The 21,545-nt window shown below is 39.7% G+C and overlaps 1 protein-coding gene across 8 annotated transcripts in view; it reads right to left on the bottom strand.

Annotated features, from left to right (window-relative positions):
* Positions 1 to 21,164, bottom strand: part of cdc14b (cell division cycle 14B) — a 37,477-nt gene extending 16,313 nt beyond the window's left edge. For 7 of the 8 annotated variants that reach the window (XM_034170563.1, XM_034170564.1, XM_034170565.1 and 4 more), the window contains exons 1-12: positions 20,922 to 21,164; positions 17,610 to 17,700; positions 12,951 to 13,026; positions 8,357 to 8,449; positions 8,184 to 8,260; positions 7,337 to 7,403; positions 7,191 to 7,253; positions 6,999 to 7,086; positions 6,676 to 6,906; positions 6,228 to 6,366; positions 2,930 to 3,095; positions 2,732 to 2,829 (exon numbers count right to left, since the gene is read on the bottom strand). In XM_034170563.1, coding sequence (XP_034026454.1) covers positions 2,732 to 2,829; positions 2,930 to 3,095; positions 6,228 to 6,366; positions 6,676 to 6,906; positions 6,999 to 7,086; positions 7,191 to 7,253; positions 7,337 to 7,403; positions 8,184 to 8,260; positions 8,357 to 8,449; positions 12,951 to 13,026; positions 17,610 to 17,700; positions 20,922 to 21,030 — 1,298 coding nt within the window. In that variant the 5' untranslated portion in view covers positions 21,031 to 21,164. Of the gene's footprint in view, positions 1 to 2,731; positions 2,830 to 2,929; positions 3,096 to 6,227; positions 6,367 to 6,675; positions 6,907 to 6,998; positions 7,087 to 7,190; positions 7,254 to 7,336; positions 7,404 to 8,183; positions 8,261 to 8,356; positions 8,450 to 12,950; positions 13,027 to 17,609; positions 17,701 to 17,805; positions 18,026 to 20,921 lie in introns of those variants that run through there. The other variant, XM_034170562.1, reaches the window with a different exon arrangement.
* Between the last annotated feature and the right edge of the window lie 381 nt (positions 21,165 to 21,545).

The raw sequence follows: 21,545 nt of genomic DNA, 5'->3' as shown, positions 1-21,545 counted from the left end.
TCCATAAAAATAATGAACAGAACCGGTGACAAAGGGCAGCCCTGGCGGAGGCCAATGTGCACTGGAAACAGGTTTGACTTACTACCGGCACTGCGAACCAAGCTTCTGCTGCGGTCGTACAGGGACCAGATAGCCCTTAGCAAAGGACCCCGGACCCCGTACTCCCGGAGCACTCCCCACAGGGTGCCCCGAGGGACATGGTCAAACGCCTTCTCCAGATCCACAAAACACATGTGGACTGGTTGGGCGAACTCCCATGAACCCTCGAGCACCCGATGGAGCATGTAGAGCTGGTCCAGTGTGCCGCGACCAGGACGAAAACCACACTGCTCCTCCTGAATCCGAGGTTCGACCATCGGTCGAATTCTCCTCTCCAGTACTCTGGAATAGACCTTACCGGGGAGGCTGAGGAGTGTGATCCCCCTATAGTTGGAACACGCCCTCCGGTCCCCCTTCTTAAACAGAGGGACCACCACCCTGGTCTGCCAATCCAGAGGCACTGTCCCCGATCGCCACGCGATGTTGCAGAGGCGTGTCAGCCAAGACAGTCCCACAGCATCCAGAGACTTAAGGTACTCAGGACGGATTTCATCCACCCCAGGAGCCTTGCCACCGAGGAACTTTCTAACCACCTCGGTGACTTCGGCCTGGGTAATGGATGAGTCCGCTTCTGAGTCCCCAGTCTCTGCTTCCTCTTCGGAATGGGATTGAAGAGATCCTTGAAGTACTCCTTCCACCGCCCGACAACATCCCCAGTCAGGGTCAACAGCTCCCCACCCGCACCGTGAACAGTGCTGGTGGAGAGCTGCTTCCGCCTCCTGAGGCGTCGGACGTTTTGCCAGAATCTCTTCAAGGCCAACCGATAGTCCTCCTCCATAGCCTCCCTGAACTCCTCCCAGACCCGAGTTTTTGCCTCTGCGACCGCACGGACTGCGGCACGCTTGGCCTGCCGGTACCTGTCAGCTGCCTCTGGGGTCCCACCTACCAACAAAGATAAGTAGGACTCCTTCTTCAGCTTGACGGCATCCCTTATTTCTGGTGTCCACCACCGGGTTCGGGGATTGCCGCCGTGACAAGCACCAGCACCACTACCTTGCGACCACAGTGACAATGGAGGTGGAGAACATGGTCCACTCGGACTCCATGTCTCCAACCTCCCCCAGGATCTGGGAGAAGCTCTCCCGGAGGTGGGAGTTGAAGACCTCGCTGACAGAGGGTTCTGCCGGTCGTTCCCAGCAGACCCTCACTATACGTTTGGGCCTGCCAGGTCTGACCGGCTTCCTCCCCTCCCAGTGGATCCAACTCACCGCCAGGTGGTGATCGGTCGACAGCTCTGCCCCTCTCTTCACTCGAGTGTCTGAGACACATGGCTGAAGGTCAGATGATATGACTACAAAGTTGAGATACCGACTAGAGATAGTCGGGCTCACCTCCACGCACGGCTTGGGCTCTGGTACCCAACTCCTGGAGAGGGGCTGGACGCTATATTATACACATACATATATACATACACACACATATATATATATACATACACACACATACACATACAGTATGTGTGTGTGGAAAGAAATTGACAGACTGGTGTCTTATCCAGGGTGTACCCCGCCTCACGCTCTATGTCTGCCGCGACCCTTAATTGGACTAAGCAGTTGAGTGTGTGTGTGTGTGTGAAGAAATTTGCAATGGTAAATGGACTCCATTATGTCATGCTTTTCCATCTGAAACAAACACTAAACACATTTTGCAATGACGTCTCACACTCAAACAGACGCACGTTACGCACTCACATACGCATGTCAGCATGCTGCCAAAGAGTGTGCTCAAGTGCACACCGGGAGCAATATGGGGATTAAGGACCTTGCCCAACGGCCCTTAGTGATTTTCCAGCCTGACAGGGATTTAAACAGAAGATCATCCGGTCTTAACCTCTTGACCATCACCTCTCATGTATTGTTACTTGCACTGTGAGTGAACATCAGCTACAACATTATGGCCATGTTACACATTTCTTTGGGCACAATCCAGTATGTAGTTACCAGAGCAACTACAAAAGGCCAAGCCAACATTTCACCTGCCTTTGGCAGACAGATGGTTATATCTGAGATGCAGAGATATATACTCCATATCATGGTTTACATTTTGTGCATTCCTTAAAAAATGATTCTGTTACCAAGACTACATATTATTGTAATTATATTACCATGATTAATAATTTACGTGTTCCTTGATCATTTTGTGACATAACTCTAAAACCACCCTGACAGTACGCTAGCTGGTCTGAATTACTGTTTTGCTCACTATGACTCCATCATTATTCATGGCTGATGCATTTAAGTAGGTGACCATTTTTACAATCCTTGCTCTGCATATGATTGTACATCATCCAAGAAAAATATAAAGGCTCATAAATGACATTTTGCCAGTTGTTATAAGGGAAAGGAATCCTTAAAGGTTTGCCATGCCAAAAATTCTGACACGACAGATGACTATCCGGATTTGCAAACTGTTTTGCAGCCTCAATAAAGCTCCTTACATAAAATGATCAATGCAGTGTAAAACGGCGAAGTGGGCCATAATGTCTTCATTATGAAGACTAGTTTTCATATCATAATTTTGTTACGATTTGAAGTACTGCACATGTGTCACAAGCCACTTCAGGATGATTAACTCATCTGATGTCACTGAAACATGTTGCTGTAAAGCTTGAAAAAGTGGCCTCAGTACTTACGATAATGAACAAGATGAGGATTTGGCCTGTCTCTTGCTCTTCAGGGCTCGTAGTTTATCACCTTGTGTTAGTCCATTTCTCTCCTCATCATCATTATACTGTCGATAAGCCAATAAAACAGAAGGTGATGACTATACATATGAGAATCAAAAAACTGAAAGCAATGCAACTTTACAGTCATGTCATTTTGAAACTCACCTGTTCCATTTCTTCCTTGTTGACTGTCCTGTTCTTGTTGCTCCCATTGATGGTTATGTCGTCCACTCCAGATAGGATCCTGGTTACGGCCATCTTTCCATTCTCTTGTTCATTTAACATCTTCTCACGGAAAAGATCTCCCTCTGCCCACAGACCGTTTTGTTTCCTGCCAAGTAAAATGGGAACAAATCATGAAATGAAGTAACCATTAATGTTACAGTTCATCACTGGATATTTACTTGTGACAGCCAAAAGAAATAAAAAGTCTTGTTTATACTACAACCTTAAACAATGACATTCTCTCATGCATTCACACTTGGATTGCCTCTGCCTTTTATTTTGTGACTTTATTCAACATTATGGTATAAATGCTACAGAATGGTAACAGACACCCTCTGAAGTATAACTTAGGTGACATCAGGATGTTTGTTGATTTCAATTCATTTTGAGCCACTCATGGCTCTTTTGATGTTTAAGTCTGAATATAGAAAATATTTCCATTTTAAAGCTTTCTGGTCCCAAGTGGTTTTCTACATACAAAAAACAGCCTGATTACATTGCATGTAGTTGCAGCAACCACAAGAAGAGTTTAAAACAAGCTGTAGTTAGTTAGTGGTCGTTTGATCAGAAGAAAAGACAACTGTACTCTGATACAGCAGCTACAAAAAGTACACACACCCTGGAGCTTTTATATTGTAGCAAAAATAATCAAATATGTATGACATTGTGGACATAACTCACCATACCCAGTGATCATTTGTGGTTAGTGTGGTCTGTGTTGTACTTTTAACAATGTGCTGAGGTGCATGCTGCACACATCATGTGTCTCATTCAAAGTTACAGGGACGCGGTCCTTTTACCTGTGTCGCAGACCGAACAGCCCCCCACTAAAAATTGATCCGCCCTGCCTTCACTGTGCATACATCATTTGGGACCACAGCAGCTCATTTGATTCTGACTCTCTACGCCCAAAGCGTAGAAAGGGAATAATGTGATTATTAACCATCAGATGACAAGGTAAAATGTCTTAAATCATTCTAAAGTCAGTTTTAAGCAGAAACGAGGCGATAATCAGTGAGTTGTTACTGACACTCTGAAATGATGGAGGCGGAGTGAACGCAGCAGCAGCAGCTCCTCTGGCTGCTGCACTCTGATAGTTTCCATCTTTTTATGAAATAATGCTGAATTTATGTGGAAATGATTGTTGTACAAAAGCTTCAGATATCTGTCTCTGAGACAGATGACGACTGGAGTGCAGTTTGAAGCAGAAACGAGGTGATAATCATTGAACCCCGGCTGACACACAGAAATGATGCATGCGCAGTGAAGGCAGGGCGGACCGATTTTTAGGAGGGGCCGTTCGGTCGGCGACACCGGGACTACTATTTTGAAATGGACAGTGACAAGCTTGTGTTGATCTTAAAATAAAGATGCCAGTGCATTGTCGACGTGATCAATTGTTTAGTCTTTGTCCAACCATTACAATTTCCACAATATATTTTTAAATCATATCACAGTATGAAAAAGAAATGTAGATAAAGCACCTTAATCTCCAAGTGAAATCTTTAAAATATTATATTCTATATTTAAAAAAAAAATGCATGCTAAAAACTAGAAGCATTCAGAGTGCAAACCTCCGCCAAGGCCATGGGGTCACTGACGCCATAACATCTACGCGCCGTGGAATCATTGAACCTAAAAAAGTCTAACAATGGTTTGCTCAGTGGTAAAAAAGTTTCATCTGCTGTGACTGGATAGCATGTATCCTTAGCGCTTGGCATCACAGTTTATTGCAACTTGCACCTTTCCCAGAAGCTACTGTCATCTGAGCACTGATATTGATATTGCATGTGCTTATAGACAAAAACAAATGAGACAAAATTCAATTTATTATTCAACTAAACTGCAAATATATGAATTTTTTTAACATTTATGAAACACTTCTCTAAACAAAGCCATAGGATCACTGACCCTAAAGAGATTCCCTCCTTGGCACAGTGATCTATTTATTTTTTGTCTCTCTCTAAAATTGTATATAATAATCATTAGATGAACAATATATAAACAAAAATAAATTTAAGAAATATTACAATTTGAAAACAAATTGCTTGATTTCATGCGATGTTCGTTGGGTGCCCTCTTCCCTCGTTTCGCTCACTAGGTGTCGCAAGCATCATACCTGGATTTTGAACTGTTCAAAGTTGGTGAGGTCACAAGGATTCTCCCAGAGCCATCACTGGTGTCATGCCACAGTAACTTTGAAAAGTTACTTATACAATTACTTCATTAGCAGCTGAAGACTTGTTGGCAGCTGCTGAATGTAACTAATAAGGTAACTAGTAATCTAACTTGGGTATTTTCAAGATTGAGTAAATACTGAGCAAAGTAACTATTAGTTACTTTGCTGATTACTTTTTTTTGGTTATCTGCTGCACTATTTCTCTGTGTAATAGCTGTAGTGAAGACACAGGCAGAAATGAATGTATGTAGTCTCACCAGTCACAGCCACTGAAGCTTGTAACTATTTCAGAGTTGTCATGGGTGTCTTGTTCATTTAATATGGACTATATTACAGAAATACATTTTAAATGAGTTTACAGGACATATATTTTTAAAACATCTATACAAAAAGCCTCAATACACTGAATTGATGGATGGATAGGTACCCCACCTGCCAGTCAAACAGGGTGTTCGTACATTTTATGAGATCTGTACGTTGTGCAGCCATTTTAATGTTGCTGCAAAATATCTTTGTTGCAAGCTTTTATCCACAATTTCAGCCATTGCTTTTTGTGTTTAGAATGGCTCCATTACCATTTTTTTTCCTTTCATTTTGGGCTGTTTTCTCAAGGATCAGTCGAATGAATGAATGAATGGGGAGGTGATGGTCTAGTGGTTAAGGTGTTGGGCTTGAGACCAGAAGATCCTGGGTTCAAATCCCCGCCTGACTGGAAAATCACTAAGGGCCTAAGGGCAAGGTCTTTAATCCCCTATTGCTCCCGGTGTGTAGTGAGCACCTTGTATGGCAGCACCCTGACATCGAGGTGAATGTGAGGCATTATTGTAAAGCACTTTGAGCGTCTGATGCAGATGGAAAAGCGCTATATAAATGCAGTCCATTTACCATGAAATGGATAAAATATGTAAATAAAAAGAAACACCACCACTAAGGTCTGACTTTCGTTTTCCATGAGCTCACATTTTGGTCCGCTTAAACAGGACTTTTGGTAGGTTTATCAAAAGGGACTGTTTGTGGAAAACATGCTTAAAAACATATGGTGCTTCACTGAAAACCTACTCCTCAACAAAGTTCTGCTGGGGACCAATGATGGACCCTGGTCGGCAGATTCGTATCCAGGCAATGGCCTCTGCGGCAGTCAGGTGGTAATGCTTCATCATGTAGCAGCCAATCAAAGTGCCAGTGCGTCCCAAACCAGCTAAAATAAATAGGTACAACAGTTACATGACATTATTATGGTTACTACACTGAGCCATAAATTTCAGTCTAATCTGAGAATGTACCAAACTGTGTGAAGCTTCCTAAAGTTTAGTTGAGGCAACTGGACTTCTTGTTGAGCTAAACAAGAAGTCCAATTGTCTCAACTGGACTTTAGGAAGCTTCAGATCTTCGCCTGGATGACTGAGAAACTACACTGAGTAACAAATGTGCTTCAGCCAAAATCAAACATGAATCTCCTTGTAGTGTGTACTTTGATTCAGGCTTCTGTTTTCAGACATGTTCCTACCTTTGCAGTGGACAGCAATAGCTCCATCTGCATTCTCACAGATGTTGAGGAACTTCTTAACAATGGTGTCATTTGGTGTACTCCCATCCACAAAAAAAAGGTCGTGATGCTCAAAACCTGAGTCTGTGAATCGTCTGGCATCATACATTTTCTTGTTGAGGCGGATAATGGTAGTGATATTGTGCTTCCTGAAATAAGGAATGTAGGCCTCAGGAGCATGCAGAGGGTAACCTGAGGCCAGAAGAAAAATCTTTAATGATTATAAAGTATTGCCAAAAAATCCAAAGGTTAAGTTCAAATAAAACTACTGTCCATTTAATTACCATTCTCTATTTTGCTTTTTGGATGAGGTCCACTGAATGCCAAAAACTTTCCTGGAATGATCCAGTTAAAATCACCATTTTCTGCTCTCTGCAACCTCAGCAAAGGGAGAAAATGGGTGAGAGGGACACCAACAACTACAGTTCACATAGTATTTCAAAGCATTATTCTCTTTATAACAAATCACATGTTACCTCATAGTGCTCATATTCTTCTACATCAAAATTGGAGAAGTCAAGCCAGCCATACTGCACAGCCTAGAGGTGCAAAAAAGTTATGAAATCCCATTACAAGTATGACTCAGTAGGCAATGAAGATTAAGAAATCTTATGTGATGTACCTTGTGCACAGCACGCAGGCAATCTAGGATGTTCAGATTGTACATGCAGGTTCCAAATGAAGCATCTCTGTGGAACAGAAAATATCTGGGTATTGTTTATCTTTAAAACATAGCAAATGTTTTGATTTCCTGAAAATATTGCCGACACAAACCATGGATTTCATTACTTCCTATAATAAAAAGGGTATAACGCCAACCAGTCCTGGAGACCAACTTTTCCACTACATTTTAGGTTGAATAGTATTTATAAAAAAGATGATCAAGACTGCAATTAAAATATTTAACTAAATACTCAAACAAGAGCTCCGGATTTTTTCTGATCCAAAAGCTTTCCTTTGTTCAAGCCTTTGCATTGTTTATTTAACCTTTCTGATAAATTCATAGGCTAGTATACCAAGCATTGCTTTTCTTATCTATATTTTTAAATATTTGCACAATGAGAAAATCAGTCTCTAGGGAGTCAAAGAAATAAAGCAGTTGCTTATAGCCATTCTTCAGGTAAAAAAAAAACTAATTTGGGATTTCTGAGTAACTTGTACGCAAGAATTAATGAGAGAAATAGAGTAGTGAGTGAATTTTGATGCTTTAGATCACTACCATGGTTAGGCTTCCGTTTCACACCCACTGACTGGAGCAAAGCATAGCATCCACTGCTATGCTTGTCTTCCTAATTGCAGGGAAGAAAGGGACAGTTTTTGAAGTTCTATAACATACACTCGTGGCAAGTATAGGGGACACTTATTGCAGGACTAATACAATGGTTTATATATCTATAGATCACTGTTGCAAATGGTGATGCATAAATATTATTTGTTCTGCTCCGTCTTTTGAACAACAGTCTTCTTACCTGAATGGAATATATGTTGAATTCCTTGACACCAGCAGATTGTAGGCTTCCTCTGGTGTCATATTCAGATTCATCACCTTCAAATACAAGTTTCTAATCAGCAAACGCTTCGTGGTTATTCTGACTCCTGTCAATAAAATGTCACATGCCATCAATAGCATACATGTACTTACTGCATAAGAACCAATTAGGTAGGCAGCATTGGCTTGTTTCTTCTGGTCTCCACAGGTATAAAATATTATCTTCTTCCTTGACAGTGTAATGGACTGTCAAAAAATAAAATGACATGATTAAACATGTGAGACTTTAATTTTGCACTTGAAGTGCACATGGTATAGACTAGAACCAAACCGCTGATTCAATGAAACAAGAGGGCAGGTGTTTACTTCTTCTGACCATATGGAAGGCTGTTAACAGTGCTGTTCTATAAGTTGTAAGACCAACACTGACCGTGCAGAAATGAACATAAACAGGCCGCTGTTACATTGTCTGGCGCTTGTGCACCGAGTACTGCACAACTTGCTCATGTAGCGCACCATGGGGAGCAGAGCCTTTTAATGTGGACATGCAGGCTCCGTGTAACTGCACAGACATGACTCAATCTATGGATAACACTGCAATAAATGCCTGTAACGTACCCAAACAAAGGTGGACAAACTCCCTTCATTGAGTTCCAGATGCGACAATCGGAGCAATAAGACAATATTTAGTAGAGAACATTGGCACCGTCAACTGTAATCCTGTACACACGGTGTGTGCATTTTTGTCACGGCTTTATTCAGAAAAAAATCATTCAGTATTACAACAGTAAAAATAGCTTTTGTGAAAACTACATTTAATGTCTTAAGTCAAATGTTATGAAAAGAAAACACTAACAGTATTTTTCAAGTGTTTACAGACAGTAAAAGGCTGAACTGTGGAACTTCTAGCCAAGAGTGCAGCTCCTTACTTTCATTTTTGGGTGAGTTGCCAGGTCTGCACTTTATAAACCACTAGCCTGTTATGAGGTAAAATGTATTAAGCCGTTTCATCCTGTTTTAGCACTTTTTGGATCATGGGCGATCGTAATAGAACAGCGTCCCATGGAAGAAGCTGCGAGAGCCACTCCTTGTGCGCATTTTGGATGAATAAGCACTTCACATTCCCCATGCAGACAACGGAGCTGTAATTTCACCCTTTGTCATGCGAGATTTGCGCACCACTGAGCATGCGCATTGAGAATGTAACAGTGGCCTATTACCAATGTAACCCAATGAATTCTGGACATGAAAATCTTCTGAACTGTTTTAGAAAAATTTTTGTTTTAGAAAGGGATATTTCTGATGAATTGTCTCCCTGTATACTTGCATCATGGCCATTCATCAGATGGTGGAATGCTGTAAAATGAATAGGCTTCTCCAACCACAACCAACCATTCAACTGAATGGGAAAGTGTCCCCAAACTTTAGTGTCTATGTGGAAACGAGGCAGAAGGCTTCCAGATCACAAGTTTACACACACACACACACACGCTAAGTCATATATACATACACAGCAGGGAATAAGGCGATACATGGTTTTAATTTAACAAATTTCTACAAGATCCACTTGTACAAACAAAGCGAACATCATCTACAAAGATTAACAGTATTAAAGGACATGCCGCAAGTTATTTAAGGTCTAGGTTTAACAACACAACATCAAAGTATTCATGATTGTAAGTCTATCCACGCAAACTGGGTAATAATTAATATTGCTGATGTATTTTATTTATATTATCCCTCTTTCTCAGCGAGTGCATTTCCGGGAAAACGTCTTACGTATATTTTAGAAAACGCAGAAACATTCTGATGGCCAACAGACAGAATGAAATGAACGCTGCTACATCTGATAAAGCTTCCCAGGTTTCATTTGAAAGCGATGGCTCAGATTTACCAAATATGGTCACTGCCAGATGTCGCACTGACATCTGGCAGTGAATTTGATGATGAGGATTAGGGATGCACCGATACACAATTTTTCACCTCCGATTCGATCCTGATACCCGAATTTGGATATCTGCCAATACAGATACTTTTCGATCCAATACCAGAGCTCTGTTTGCTTTAATATTATCATTGTTGTTGATTTTACATGAGGATTTTCTTAAAAAGGAGACCTGAAAGTTGAGATACAATTTGCCATAAGGTGTATCGAAGAAGAAAGCCTAGATTTGATGTTTTGGTGAAAGAATTAAGTACTCTCTCTCCCTCCATCTCTTTTTCTGCCTCTCTCGCCATTTTCGTGCTGCGCAAACTTCGAACTTTTGGTAAACATGAAGCCTTTCAACTGTAAAATAAATGTATCATCATGGATGCTCACGCGCAAGATTTTAATGGAGACTTTTCCCCTTTCAGCAGACAGAATCTCTGTTTGAATCTCTGACAGAATCTCATATCTAAAGTTTTATTTTAGATGCATGCAGTTCTTTTACTGTGTATGCAGAAACATTATTTCACAAACAGCAAAAAACTTGAGGGTCAAAAGTAATTATTTTTATACCGCGTGTACATTGGAAGATAACAGTTATATCTTGATTTTACAAGCTTTGACAGTGACGGTGCCAGTCGGGACCTCTTGATGGCGTGGACCTGTCCATTATTCTCCGGCTGGTGATCGTGCGCAATGGTGCCGTTGGGACCTCTTTGACGACATGGACCTGGACATTATTCCCCGGCTGTCAACTGTGCCTAATCCATGCTTGACGACTTCTTCTGTGGTGTGGACTTCACATATTTAATCTTGGAACTCATTCTACAACTGGGTGAGTGCCGTGTTCAGTTTTTTACTTTTGTATTTTGTTCTCCTCAGTGGAGCTGGTAGGCTTTGTTAATTTTACTTTGAGAGTCTGTCAGATTTTGGATCTCGATGTGTGCAGAGTCTGTCGTCTACTGGAGCTGCATGCCATTTTAACCCTGTTATAGCTCCCACCGTGAACATACAACTCTCTGCTGTTTTTCAGGCTGCCTGATGACACAGATGTATTTCTTAGATTTTTCAGTTACATCAAAGACAACGCTTATAAGCATTCACAAGCTGAGCCTCCAGCAGAGACTGCTTTTAACAGATTGTTTATGACTAATGGATGTACATGTGCATCAAGTCTTCTCACAGTGCGGTTGCTGCTTTCACCGTGACTAGGGATGGATATTGATAAGATTTTATCTATCGATACCATTATCAATACGATTCCCTCATCAATACCTCTTGTGAATTTTTTGTGTACTAAAAGTAAGCTTTACAGGTTTTCCATCTGTTTTTATTCTTTTACTTCTGTTTTTAATTATGTATTTGAATTTTTTAATTTTTATTTATTTATTTAAATTTTTTATGTTGAACTGTTCTATGTGAGGCACCTTGAGATGACTTTTGCTGTGATTTGGTGCTTTATAAGCTGATTAAATTGAAATTGAACAACATTTTATTGAGTCCTAAAGTAAATAAATGATATTGGTCACTGAATCTTTAAACTTTGGACATAAAAAAACTACATGGTGGATCCTTGAATAAATAGAAATAAACAAAAATCTGCAGTTATTGTCAAAAGCATTTCCTTTCAGACATTATTGGCATGAATGTCTTTCCATACATCTAAGCTGAGCTCTTGCAGCTGGCTGTGCTGCATGTCAGGATGTAATTTATAAAGAATGCAGCACATCTCATTTTGGCAGGAGAAAAAAAACAAAACGTTTTGGTCGATTGTAGTTCCTTGTCTGTATTACACCATTCGTAAGAGGTGTCATTTTCTTTAAGGCGGCAATTCGTTTTGAAGTTATTAATTCCGACCGGACTCGTTTGGAGCGTTGCCAATGTAACAGCGGACGATTCTCATTTCTTGACTGCAACAAGACAAGAGTCCCAGTTAGTGACTTTAATCCACATAAAAGTGACTCACGATATTTTAATTGCTTTGAGAGGGGTTAAGTAGCGGACTTGCCATTTCTGAAGAGCAGCGAATCAAAGAACCAATGAGCTAGTGGATCGAAGCATTGCTTCATTGGTTCACGCTTCAAAGTGGTATCGCGTAGCAGAAGTGGTTGATTACAGACTCGCTGCAGGGTCTGTAATCAATGTAGAGGAATGATCATTTTCCCGACAAACACCCTCAAAAACAGCGGCTGCTCTGAAGGACTGATAAGGGAATCGTTAAGCAAAATGGCTATTGATATCGGTGGATCGAATTATTTCTTAACGATACTCAAAAAGAACCGGTTCTCTATACCCAACCCTAACCGTGACTGCATCAAAATGAACAGTTATCACTTAAAAACAAGTGATCATTACATGACGTCATACTTATGTAAACTTTGCAATTAATCTACGGCTCCGTTCTTAACGTAGCAGCTAAATTCCATTCAACAGAGCATTGGAACATTTCCTCAAAGCTATGTAAATGCTGTCGGAAAGACTCTGAAAGACAAGTACTTAGGATTACTTTGTTTTTGGCAGTCTCCATAGCTGTTTGTTGTGAATGATGTATCCTTTGAGACCGGTCACGGAAGTGCACAAAGTAATCCCGGTGTATTATCGGATGGGCACGAACAGCCTAAATCTAAGTTGTTATGATTTCTGTGCGACATGCCCTTTAACCTGCAAGTGGCCAATATGTGCTGCCAACTGGAATTTAAAAAATTATCCTACTTTATTATGTATACACTAAGTGCTTACAGTATAAATAGATGTTGATTGGCCAGAGTTTGGCTTCTCTGTCTTACAGGTAGTGCAAATAAAATCATTAATATACTTTACCTTGAGCTTCTTTGTGAGCTTGCAACAGAAGTGATAAAACATGGCCAGGTTAAGGGGACCAAAGTCTGCATAGAAACTGAGAAAGGGAAAAGGAAGAAGAAAAGTGTCTGAGCTGCTGTTTATGTGACCAGTTATTGTCTCTGCAGCTGGTTCACTGCGCAGAATCAGCGACTACAGAATGACGCTGTAAAACATTGACAGAGTGCACACTATACAGTAGTGTTCAGAATAACAGTAGTGCTATGTGACTAAAATGATTAAGCCAGGTTTTGAGTATATTTCTTATTGTTACATGGGAAACAAGCTACCAGTAGATTCAGTTGAGTCTCACAAATCCAACAAGACCAAGCATTCATGATATGCACACTCTTAAGACTATGAAATTGGGCTATTAGTAAAAAAAAAAGTAGAAAAGGGGGTGTTAACAATAATAGTAGCATCTGCTGTTGACACTACAAACTCAAAACTATTATGTTCAAACTGCTTTTTAGCAGAGCAATCCTGTGAATCACTAAACTAGTATTTAGTTGTATAACCACAGTTTTTCATGATTTCTTCACATCTGCAAGACATTAATTTTGTTGGTTTGGAACCAAGATTTTGCTGGTTTACTAGTGTGCTTGGGGTCATTGTCTTGTTGAAACACCCATTTCAACGGCATGTCCTCTTCAGCAAAAGGCAACATGACCTCTTCAAGTATTTTGACATATCCAAACTGATCCATGATACCTGGTATGTGATATATAGGCCCAACACCATAGTAGGAGAAACATGCCCATATCATGATGCTTGTACCACCATGCTTCACTGTGAACTGTGGCTTGAATTCAGAGTTTGGAGGTCGTCTCACAAACTGTCTGCGGCCCTTGGACCGAAAAAGAACAATTTTACTCTCATCAGTCCACAAAATATTCCTCCATTTCTCTTTAGGCCAGTTGATGTGTTCTTTGGCAAATTGTAACCTCTTCTGCACGTCTTTTATTTAACAGAGGGACTTTGCGGGGGATTCTTGCAAATAAATTAGGTTCACACAGGCATCTTCTAACTGTCACAGCACTTACAGGTAACTCCAGACTGTCTTTGATCATCCTGGAGCTGATCAGTGGGTGAGCCTTTGCTATTCTGATTATTCTTCTATCCATTTTGATGGTTGTTTTCCATTTTCTTCCACGTGTCTGTTTTTTTTTGTCCATTTTAAAGCATTGGAGACCATTGTAGATGAACAGCCTATAATTTTTTGCAACTGTGTATAAGTTTTCCCCTCTCCAATCAACCTTTTAATCAAACTACGCTGTTCTTCTGAACAATGTCGAACGTCCCATTTTCCTCAGGCTTTCAAAGAGAAAAGCATGTTCAACAGGTGCTGGCTTCATCCTTAAATAGGGGACACCTGATTCACACCTGTTTGTTCCACAAAACTGACAAACTCACTGACTGAATGCCACACTACTATTATTGTGAACACCCCCTTTTCTACTTTTTCTTGTTTTACTAATAGCCCAATTTCATAGCCTTAAGAGTGTGCATATCATGAATGTTTGGTCTTGTTGGATTTGTGAGAATCTACTGAATCTACTGGTACCTTGTTTCCCATGTAACAGTAAGAAATGTACTCAAAACCTGGATTAATCTTTTTAGTCACATAGCACTACTATTATTCTGAACACGACTATATTTGGAGCATTTAATGCTAGAGGGGGCAGCAAGGTGGCTTAGTACTGTTGCCTCACAGCAAGGTCATGGATTCGAGTCCCACCTGCGGCCTTTCTGTGTGGAGTTTGCATGTTCTCCCTGTGTTTGTGTGGGTTCCCTCCGGATGCTCCAGCTTCCTCCCACATTCAAAGACATGCAGGTTAGGTGAATTGGAAACTTTAAATTGTCTGTAGGTGTGTGTACGGGTGTGAATGTGTTTGTTTGTCTATATGTGGCCCTGCAACAGACTGGTGTCCTGTCCAGGTTGTACCCTGCCTCACACCCTATGACTGCTGGGATAGGCTCCAGCCCCCGGTGACCCTTAAATGGAGTAAGTGGTTGATGAGTGAGTGAGTGAGTGAGCCAGAGGGGCATAGAACAAAAGCGCCAGAGACAAGAGGTCTTTTTTGTATCACTGGCACAAAAATGTCTCTGAAAGGTCACTCTTGTCCTCTCCTGTGTCCAAACTAACAACAGCCCATTGACAAAGCCTTGCAAGCTTAGAAACTGAGCTGTTGTGAGATGCATTAAAGGGGTCGTATTGTGTAAAATTGTTTAGGTGCATCTCAAAGTATTACAATATCATGAAAAAAAAGAATATAATTTGTCAGGTATTTCAAGGCTTTTTTTTTAAAAAATGTGTTTTTTTTGGTTGGCAACATGACAATGGAAAGAAGTGTCTTGTTCAGAGCAGTGCAAAATTCTGCAGTTTAGATTTGTAATTCATCATCCTGTTTGCAACCTCATTTCCTAATTCAACTCGAGAGTAATTCTCAATTCAGTTTTGAATTTTGTACAGCCCTGTTTTTGGTTCATTGTGTTATCTATATTATGTCTATTTATTTGCCATTGCAAAATAAGGAGTTAAAATACAATATTACATGATTGTATGCCACAAACAAAGAAATGTTTCCTCATTCCAGGTAACAGACGATATCAACAATGAAACAAATTTAAGTGCTGTAATTTTCCTGTATGGACACACTGTATGTCCTACACTGTCAACAGTACAAGATTACAAAAAGAAATTTATCTTGCCGCATCCATCCAACACAGCTACTAATCAAGAACAAAAGTGCAAAGTGTGTTATTTTGTACTCTGTAAAGTGCAATTTTCTTGTTTTTTTAATTCATTACCATGGAAAAAGAATAAAACAAATTAAATGAAATGAAAAATTAGTATATTAATTACTACTAATTACAGTGTGATTTGCTTCACAAAAAAGGGTGAAAAACTGATGAAAAAAAAAAAAAACTTACTGAAACACTTACAATATTGAAAGAATGAAATTTTCATCAACAAAACATGCAACCACCAAAATGTCTTTTGTTTCCTGAAAAAAAAAAGTTTCTTTTATTATCAAAAATAGTGAAAATGCAAGGGAAACACTGTAAGAAAAATCTTGCCAAATTTTCTCATTCAGCATGGAAATGCCCTTATGATATTTACTGATATACACATAAAAATGGTAGCAATTCCTAATCTTCTGTGATCAAACCCTTATGATAAAGAAATGCAACTGAGGCTTGATGTTTAACAGTTTAAACATGAATTTTATTCCAATAATTATAACCAACAGTCTGTTGGCTGTTCACATGTCACATCGCTCAGCATTTGCGTAAAAGACTTCTTATCTATTTTGGCCAAACCTATTTGGTGGTGTAGTGACCACAGGTTATATGGAACCTGCTCCCCCCCTCCATTTTTAAAAATAAAAGGACAGATCCAAAGCTTGGCTGCACTTTCCTGCGTCATTTCAAGTTGCATTTCTAGATACAGGTCGTAGTATTTCAAATGTTGCCCAATAGTTTTATGAAGGAACTGCTCTCCATAGCCGTGAACCCATTGCAATAATATATATAAAATACATAATAATGTACAAAATACTATAATACAATATAATATACATCTCGCAGTGAAAGCCACCTCTCTGAGATTTTATGAGATTTGAAACCTCAATAAGCCACTTCAGCATTACAAGTACACATGCGCGGCGGTCCGCGGCTATCGGGACAAACAAAGCCATGTGCGCAGCTGTCAGTTGACCGCTGATCTCGTAATTACGAGAAAAGATCCGCTTCCGTAACTGACAGCTGCGCACATGGCTTTGTTTGTCCCGATAGCTGCTGACCACCGCGCATGCGTACTGTAATGCTGAAGTGGCTTATAGGGTGACTTGATTGCCGGCTATGGAGAGTGTTGCTTTCCGTAGCCGCCTGCCTTTTATGAAACCGTTTCTGTTTGCAAGGACATGACAACGGCTGCCCTTGAACCTGTCACAAAGTGTTTCATGACACCAGCATTTTCAAAGTCACGACCAAAGATAACGCAAAGTCTCTTTCATGACGCTAATCTTTCATCTGGGCTTTAATAGCATTACTCGATCGGCTGAATAAACTATTCAGTATTGTTTTTTTTTGTCATGTTACACACTCAGCAACAATGCAATGCAAGCAACGAATCCCACACAGAAGTCATGTCATAAGGGTCTGAGGAAAAGGGACTGCTGTGGGGTCATGTGATGATGATCAACCAATCAGAGGCATTCAGGCATTCCTCCCTATAACCACTGCCCTTTTTTTTTTAATTTTACATCCATTTTTAACCACTCAATTTTTTCAACTTTTTTCATTAAATCCTTTTGCCTTGCCTGCAAACAGAAGTCATCATCATAAACAATCTATTCTTCACTCTCATTTTTACAGCAGTGACGTCACGCTTTACAGATCAAACATTTCGTGTCTGATCTCACTCTACATTGAACTTGCTTTATAAAAGCATAGTTGCATCTGAACTGTACAAGTGCTTCACTGTACACACATTTCTTTTCCTCCAAAAGCAATCACGCTTTTGAAAAGTAACATTTATGCAAATTTAAAATATGGGTTTATCAGACTCAAAAAAGTGCAAATGTCACGGGAAAGCATAGTTTGTTCCAAAAGCAGATGTTGGATGAGGTGACTTACTTCTCATATGCCAGCTCTTCATCGATGCAGAAACAGTGTCGCTCCGCAGAACTCTTCATCTTTTGCTGAAGTATGGAGAAATACAGCTGATCTGTGGCAAGGACACGCCAAAAAAAAAAAAAAAAAACACATTTAAACGGCCTTCATCTAAACATAGTCGCTGAAAACACACTTTAAACAAAGCGGTGTAACTTACCCTTAATTAATTCGATACATGAAGGCGAAACATCGTACGCGCTCATCTTACCCACACTACTGAACATGAAAAAAAAACAACCGTTTCTTTACAATTCGCACATACTCACCAAAACTCCGCACTAACAACAAAGTAAAAGCAATGGCTTAAAAAAAAAAAAGTTTCCCGCTTTGCTACAATGTTTCTGACTCAACTTCGACAACAAGAAGAAGAAACTTTTCAAACAAGAAGCAGTTTTTTTTTCTCTGTCTCTTTCTCTCTGTGTGCACAAGTGCGCACTCTGCTGAAAAAAAATGACCTGTCAAACTCCTCCCCACGAGTTATTCCACAAACGTGATTGGCTGCAACAAAATAAAGACGCAATATAATTGGAGGAACCATAAGTCAATAATGTTCTGCCCAGCCTATTTTAGTTTAAAGTTCTGCACATGCGGGAGTGTTGTCCAATCAAGTGATAGTACGTCATTGTTGCCAGCTCAACAATTTATAAGCATTTTTTTTTATGTCGATACTTTTTTTAAATCTTATGAGCTTCACCAGTAAGTAAAGAACAACAAATTTAAAGTCCCCAAGCATTCCTATTTAAACTAAAATTAAAAGTGTAGTCTTTTAGATTACAAGAATTAATGTATTTTTTGGCAACAGCAATAAATGCACATAAACTAGATAACACAATAAACCAAAGCAGGGCTATACAAAATTCAGAATTGAATTGGGAATGTTTTTAATTTAAATTCAGTTGTTGAATTTGAGTTGCATTTTGAACTGAGGCAACAAAGAGCATGCAGAAATACAAATCTAAATTTCTAAATTTTGCACAACTGTGAACCAAAGACACTTATTTCCATTATCAAGTTACCAACCAAATAATAATAATAATAATAATAATAATAATAATAAAGTCCCTTCGGCTGCTCCCTTGTTTGCACTTGGGGTCGCCACAGCAAATCCAAGGTGGATCTGCATGTTGAATTGGCACAGGTTTTACGCCGGATGCCCTTCCTGATGCAACTCCACATTGCATGGAGAAATGTGGCAGGGGTGGGATTTTAACCTGGAGCCTTCTGAACTGAAACTAAGCGCATTAACCACTTGGCCACCACCCCTGCAATAATAATAATAATAATAATAAAATCATTATCATCATCAATAACAACAGAAAAAAAAACATGAATTCCTTGTTGGTACCAGTGATCACTTAATAATACAATAATTACTAAAACATGGTCAAATATAACCCAGTTCTATAAATTGTTGAAAATAAATTACAATATTCTTAAAAGGTGCAACGTTTCATCTTTCTTCTGCTTTGGAAAGGCCAAGGCATGTACTCCATAAATAAATAATAACATATTCTGGTAATAATAAATATAAATAATAACAACTATATATAAATAATTTCCTTCAGGATGAATAAAGTTCTTTCTTATTCTTATTGAAATGTTGTAAACAGAGGGATCGACAGATGAGTCCATCTCCTCCATTTTGTCAGCACACAATAACCCAAAAATGATAAATGCTACCATATTATACATCGCATCATTATATAAAAAGGATAAACTGATTGAAATTTTGTGACTTTTGATACACCAGATCAATGCACAAAATGCTGTTTTGTTTATGTAACACATCTGGGCATGTTACAGGGAATAAAATCACATGCACTATAGAAATTAGGAGCAGGTAACATTTAACTTGAAATTAATGTCAGTTTTTTAATTTGTAAACTCTAGATATGGTGGCCAACAAGTCTGCCGCTTCTTGTTACTTTTTATATGTATTAATATTAGCTATTCAGCAGGTTTAAATTTTTTTAATTGTGAGGAATGTGCCTGCAATTTCTGCACAGTATGCAACATCAAATGTCCTCACCTACTGCATAAACATAGACTGCATTCATGCAACAGAGCTTTTCTTTGAAAGAAAATCAGTTTGTACTATGGATGCTTTGTTGGCTCTTCTAGACTGCAGGTTGCAATATTAAGCATAAGAATCACAAATTTAACAACAGGATGAGAGCTTGGCTTTCATTAATCCCTTCAACTACAAATTCACAGAAGGAAATGCTGATTATTAGAGGATGCACGACATTGGATTTTTGCTGATATTCGATGTCATTGTTCTCAAAAGCTAATTTTTCTGGATACAATATACAAACACTGGGGATTTATTTTTCTCTTTGATTTCACTGAAGAGCACCAAGTCTCTCCTGTACTGAATTGACTGTAACCCAAAATGTGAATACATGACTACAGTAAAAAAAAAAAAAAATTCACTCATGAAAACAAGAAAATTATTTATACTTGGATAAGATGTAAATTATATACTGATGCCACATTTCAATGTTATGCAAAAATGATAACCATATATGTAATTTTCTCAAACAGCACTGGCAAAGCAAGTAAGTCAGTCAGCTCTATAATTCCAATTAATTAAGAAATCCACAAATTATTATTTTTATTGGTGGTGGTGGTAGTAGTAGTAGTAAAAAACAACAGATAAAAATAGTATTTTTATCCGTTGTTGTTTGCAACACGTATAGACAGTTGGACGTTTTTTGTATAATAGCCACTACGACGATAATATGACATATATTACATTTGCTTAAAATTAGTTTTTTGTTTATTTATTTGGAAGGAGTAAAAATACACCTTTACTGTATTTGGCTTGTTTTCACAGCATTGTTTTGCTTTTAGTACCGTGAGCTCTGGCAACAACAATTCCAGTTTGAATTTCTCGCCTCACGGGAGATGATTAAGGCCACATAATTTATGAAGAAAAAGAGTTTTGAATTAAGATCACTGGGATTTTAAGTTGTCAGGATTCTGATAGGGAAAAAGGCCATAATATCTACATTAAGGTCATAACTATGAGACACTGGGCGGATAAAAACAGGGACCCTGACAGCGTTTGGACTGTACGGATCAGCTGGGCTCTAAACTGAATCAACGCAGCACCACAGTCTGTTTCTGTGTGAAAACACAAATCCCGGCGCAATAACAAGAAGGGACATAGTGTGTCGCCATATTAGGACACAATGTGTGTCCGGGGAAAAACAAAAGAAAAACAAAGTTTTCCTCCTGCAGCTCCCCACAGCGGCGCGTCGTCCTCTTTACCTGTTATCTGAATGTAAACATCACAGTGTGGCTCCGCCTCTGAGCTGCTCGGAGCTCCGCGCCGCTTTTTACTCAACTCGGCTCCTCTCCTCTCGGTCCTCCGCTTCATTTTCTCCTCCTCAGGTCGGCGCGGAGGAGCACATTCCTGCCGAAGCGCTGCCCCGCAGCTCCGCTTCGCACTGCGGCTTCTTCCCGTCCAGCTGCACCCTACTCCAACATCTGCTCGGCGCGTCTGCGTTTCAGGCGGAGTCGCTGCCTCTGCGCTCCAGCCTCTGCCTGTGACGTCACGGGCGTTTTAGCGCCTGCGCCGCGAGACAAACCGGGCTGGTGCGGATCCAGAGGGAGCTTCCCCCCCCCGGGAGTATATAATGATACCATATTTAAGCTGCACAGCAATGCAACATTTATGATTTTTGTAGTTTTAGTGCAACTTACCTTATCCTAGTAAACCACCAGACCCATTTGCTTTGCACAAATTTGATCATTCTCAAACTAATTCTAGGATTAATAATTTTGTTTATATAGGACTTTAACACTGACGAAATACTTCACAGACTAAAACACAATAAAAACAATGCACTACCAAAAGTTAATTTGAATTATTATTAATTTCATAACACTTAA

The sequence above is a fragment of the Thalassophryne amazonica genome, chromosome 5, assembly GCF_902500255.1.
Source record: "Thalassophryne amazonica chromosome 5, fThaAma1.1, whole genome shotgun sequence".
In the NCBI taxonomy this organism is placed as follows: domain Eukaryota; kingdom Metazoa; phylum Chordata; class Actinopteri; order Batrachoidiformes; family Batrachoididae; genus Thalassophryne; species Thalassophryne amazonica.
Note: the sequence above shows the minus strand (reverse complement) of the source record. Positions and strands in the feature narration are given on the sequence as shown.